The sequence below is a fragment of the Octopus bimaculoides genome, chromosome 3, assembly GCF_001194135.2.
Source record: "Octopus bimaculoides isolate UCB-OBI-ISO-001 chromosome 3, ASM119413v2, whole genome shotgun sequence".
NCBI classification, from domain to species: Eukaryota; Metazoa; Mollusca; class Cephalopoda; order Octopoda; family Octopodidae; genus Octopus; species Octopus bimaculoides.
In genome coordinates, this window is record NC_068983.1 from 88,540,455 (window position 1) to 88,545,769 (window position 5,315).

General features: G+C 35.1%; 1 protein-coding gene across 2 annotated transcripts in view; it reads left to right on the forward strand.

Moving 5' to 3' along the window:
* The window catches only part of LOC106881292 (tetratricopeptide repeat protein 16), a 138,491-nt gene that overhangs the window by 29,602 nt on the left and 103,574 nt on the right, over window positions 1-5,315 (forward strand). For both annotated transcript variants that reach the window (XM_052966285.1, XM_052966284.1), the window contains exons 6-7: window positions 2,590-2,801; window positions 3,951-4,198. In XM_052966285.1, the coding sequence (XP_052822245.1) occupies window positions 2,590-2,801; window positions 3,951-4,198 (460 nt within the window). The remainder of the gene's footprint in view (window positions 1-2,589; window positions 2,802-3,950; window positions 4,199-5,315) is intronic.

Below are 5,315 nucleotides of genomic sequence, written 5' to 3' on the forward strand. Positions count from 1 at the left end.
TATATATATATAAAAGAAGAAAAAGAAAATGGAGATTGGGTAGTTAACAACTGTTTATTATTAACAACAAATCAACCATCATCCTTCACAGCTGTTTCAATTATTACTCAGTGAATTAATTAAATATTAAATTCATATGACCTAAGTATGATATCTTCAGAGGGGAAAAAGATATACGCTTGGCACTTGGATGTTTTATATATGTTTATGGATTCATATATATATATATATATATATATATATATACCCACACACTATTCAGCTGATGGGAGGTATTATGCTGGTGAGAGTTGTTATTTTTTAGACCTAAGTCAGTTCTAATTGAGGAGACCCATGATTGAATATATTCCAGCCATGACTATTCCATCATTTATTCTGAGATAGTGTACCTAAGACTACATAATCTAATGTTTCCTTGCATTTTTAAAACAGTAGGATGTGATATGAAGGATATTTGGATGTTATTTTTAACAAGTTGAGCAACTTTGTTGAGACTTTTGTCACAAGTGTATGTAATGTGGTTGTGATATTGGCAGATGGTTGCTACAGTCTCGGTTGAAGTAGTGGCAGGTCTGGTAGTGGTTACAATGATGTCAGTTGTAGAGATAGTAGTTAATGATAATGATGGGTTTCTAGTGGTAATGGTGATGATCATCATGGCGATGGTTATCAAGGAAAAAATTTAATGTGTGTGTTGATGCGCATGTATGTGTCTCCTGGTCTTGACATTGTATGATGGTTGCCATTGAGACTCACTACCACATAAGCAAAAACATGTCCAACCACTACAAAATATTATCTTGCTTGGAAATAGATGACGGTTAGTGACAGGAAAGATATACAGCCATAGAAAACCTGATTCAGTGAATCTCATCTGATCCACACAAACATGGAAAAGTGGATGTTAAAATAACTATGATGATGATGATGATGATGATGGTGCCTTTTAGGTGAGCAAGTGAGGCAAGCTCAAAAACTCTATGCTTTTCACTCTCAATATTTATACTAATGCTTCACAATATTAAACTATGTGCAATAGGTTCAACTGGAGTTGAACCTATTACAAGGTATTAAATATCATACTATAAAGGCAGAATGATGTTTGCTTTCTTAGCGTAATACTGGTCATTTGAAAGTAAGAATTATAAATGTATATGCATGTATCATTTTTCTCAAATGATGGAGTTAATTTTCATGGGCACACTTAATCTTTTTGGAAATGTATAAAATATTGGTAAAAAATATATGTGTGTTTATGTGTACATGTGTTGGATGTGTTATGCATAAGATCCCATTATGACACCTTGAGCCAGTGTCCTCTGCTATAGCTTTGAGTCACTTGGCTGATGGAAATTGTGTGGTAGTCGATTAGGTAATTCAAGAATTCATCCTTGCCACACAGTTGCTTCCTAGTTCTGACTGATAATTATGTTAACAATTCATTTCAGTGGAATATTCAGCCACTAACCTGTAATCCAGTAAGCCAGTAGTTTAGTTGATCAAACAAACAAAAACTCATTATCAAAACTAAAGAAGATCCAAATGAAGCAGTATTAATACCAAAAGGCAATCCTTACATCCAACTTAACATGGATGTTGTGTTAGAACACTGAATACTGCATTATTTACCTTGCAGGGACATCTCATATGGACACACAGCACATAAAAGCATTCGTGTTTATGTCATAGGCAAATGAGAACTTCTGCTACTAGCATTGGAACTGCCAGATCATATGATTTCACTCTGCCCAGGTTCATTAGTGGCAGACATCCAGCAGTGACATAACAGCTAAATCTCACTGTCAATAGTATTTGGAATTTCAGTACCTGAAAAGACACTGAAATTCTACATATCATTGACAGTGAGATTCAGCTGTTATGTCACTACAGAACATCTGCTACTGTTGATCCTGGGCAGGGTAAAATCACATGAGCTGCCTGTAACAGACGATTCTCATTTGACAATGAATTGACCATGAGTGCTTTTTTGTGCTATGTGTCCATATGAGAGGTCCTCCCAAGGTAAATAATGCAGTATTTAGTGTTCTAGTACAACATTCATGTTAAGTTGGTATTAATTCTGCTTCTGTTGTTACTAATTATTTTTTTGATAAACCTGCTAGCTATTTGCGACATCAGTGATTGAAAAAACACTGAAACTCTATATATTGTTCTCAATGAGATTCAACTGTTATGACGTCACTGGATGTTTGCAACTGATGAACCTGGGCAGAGTGAAACTGTATAATCTGACAGTTCTGGCACTTGTAGCAGACAGTTCTTGTCTGCCAACAATAGAAACATGAGAACTTTTTATGTGCCTTGCATCCATATGAGGGGTCCTCTCAAGGTAAATAATGCAGTATTTGGTGTTCTAACATAACATCCATGTTAAGTTGGATGTAAGGACTACCTTAAAGAAGGTCCATTTACATATGAAAAATGTGAAAGGTTTTCTCATGTTACAATGAAAGTGTTTTTAATTATCCTCCCTCCCACTCTGTGTCTCTTCCCTACTCCATCTCCTTTCCAACCTGAATTGAAGTAATTTCTATTCTAACAATGGATTCTGTTGCGCTCCTCTTGCAGTATGCCTTGGCATTTTATGACTTGGAAAGCATTGCTGAAAACAAAGACTGTGCTAGTGTTCGTGCAATGCTAGAAACAATCAAAAACAAAGCAAAGAAATATTGGCAAGTGGCCATCAAGCTGAACATGCGACAAGATTTCAATCCGGCCATCAAAAAAATTAATTTGGCCATTAAATTATGGCCAACCCAGGCCAAGTTCTATTTTCTCAGGTATGTTAGCACCCATTCTTATCTTTACCAACATCATCAGTATTTTGACTGATGTTCATGTAGTTGCTGTTACTATTTAACCCAACTCAGCCTGATGGATCAGCCTGATGGATCAGCCTGATGGATCAGCCTGATGGATCAGCCAATGATCAGAAGTATTACAATCAGGACCATCCTATTTTTTTGTTAGCCTGTGTATCTAAAACTACATTATTCAATGTGTCCTTCCATTTTTTTTAAAGCTGGTAGAGATAATTTAAGGAAGATTGGCTGCTATTTCTAATAGAAAAAGTGATTACATATTTGCTACCTTGTTACCTCACACCATGTTATATTTGATGTTGCTGTTTAGCCCCAGGTCAATCCTGATCATATAGACCTATGGCAAAAGACATCCAGTCACAGTAATCCCTTTTTTTTTTAACATATGTTCTATTTTTAAGATGAGAAATTTGGTTAAGCAGAAATTTGGTTGCTATTTCTAGTAGCTTAAATGACTACATAGAAGCTCCATCCTTTGCTGGATGTGTTATTGATGTTGTTGCTCTTCCTTTTGCTGTTGTTGTTGCTAATACTGTTATTGTTGTTGTTGTTGTTGTCATCGTCGTTGTTATTGTTGTTACTGTTGCAGTGATGTTATACTATCAAACATTTATGGTTCTAAAAGTTTTTTTAGTCAGGTTTTTGTCCTCAACATGATCAACACCATCAGTATCTTGATATCATAACCACTAAGACCACCACCACCACCACACCATCACAACACTATCATCATCATCATCATCATCATCATCATCACTAATGTTATCATTTTTTACACTGAACTCATTCATCAACGTTTATTTTCATTAGCATCAGCATTGTCATAATGTATATTCTTATTGTCTCCCCTTTGCCAAGGTCAGATCTATCTTTCATCCTTCAAGGATTGATAAAATAAAATACCAGTCAAATACTGAGGTTAAGTTAATTGACTATTCACCTCCCCACAAATTTGTGTACTTGTGCTTGTCTTACATATTATTACCAATACACTGTTATAATCACATATTCTCACACAATTGCCAGTGAATTGTCATTTATAAAATTTTTCAAATCCTACGAAAGACAACTACAACAAAAATATTCTCTCCAAATTCTACTACACAGAGGTGTCCTGTACCGTCACATCAATAAGTTCACTTTATCCATCGATGACCTGATTCTGGCCCTTCAAAAGAGCACCCCTGAAGAGAAGGAGACATTTGCTTCTGATGCTGAGAAACAGCTTTTGCTGACCTTCAACGATTTCTCAGTAGAATGTTTCACCAATGGATATTTTGATGATGCCATCCAGCTGCTCAACAAGGCCATCTCTGTGGAGAAGATGCAGAAAGGGCTCTACCTGAACAGGGCTGGTCAGTAAGAAACACTTTGTTTTACATATATACATAAGCACATGAAGAAAGATGTCTGCATGCACACACACACACACACAAATACATACCACAGCATCTGTGAATATATATATATATATATATATATATATATATATATATATATATATATATATATATATATATATATATATATATACTAACATAAATAATATATAAATGTATGCATACATCCATACATATATGTACATACCTACATCTATATGTATACATACATGCATATATGGGTACAGGACATCACAAAAGACGTTAAACACAATGAGAAATGAAAACATAAAGACGAAGACAGAAAACAAACTTTTCTTCGAACAACGAAAAAAACAAACAAAGAAACGAGACATGCAACATAAAGAATATTTCCCTTCTTCAGTTGTCCCTGTTCCATCTACTCCGCGTTTCGAAGGCAAGGACAATACACAACTTTGTTGGAACAGTCCTTCCCGCAAAGTAAATTAAATAGAATTTGGAATTTTTTGCGGAGGGTGAAAGTGTAAACAAGAACAGAACAGTGAGAACAAGACAGTAAAAACAAGACAGAACAGTGAAAACAAACGGTAAGGGCTGTTAGACCAAGACAATAGAAAAATTATTATTTTGAACGCTAGTTAGATGAGAATGAGAGACAAAAAAATTCACATCTTCTCTATAGGAAGGCAGGAAGTAGAAAGAAAGAATCCCTTTCGTCATGTGTCAGAGACAAGAGGGTCAAGGAGGAAGAGTGAGAGAGAGGGAATGGTGAAAGGAAGAGAAGAATAGGGGAGGATTGAGAGAGAAAAACAGAAAGGATGAAGAACAAGAGAGGGAGAGAGATAGACAGGGAAGTGATAGTAATAGTAGTAGAGTGCGCAGTAGTAATTATTAAGATAATAATATAAGTAATATATAAATATATGCATATATCCATACATATATGTACATACCTACATCTATATGTATACATACATGCATATTCGGGTACAGGACATCACAAAAAACGTTAAACACAATGAGAAACGTAAACATAAAGACAAAGACAGAAAACGAAGTTTTTTTCAAACAACAAAAAAAGCAAACAGAGAAACGAGACACACACATATAT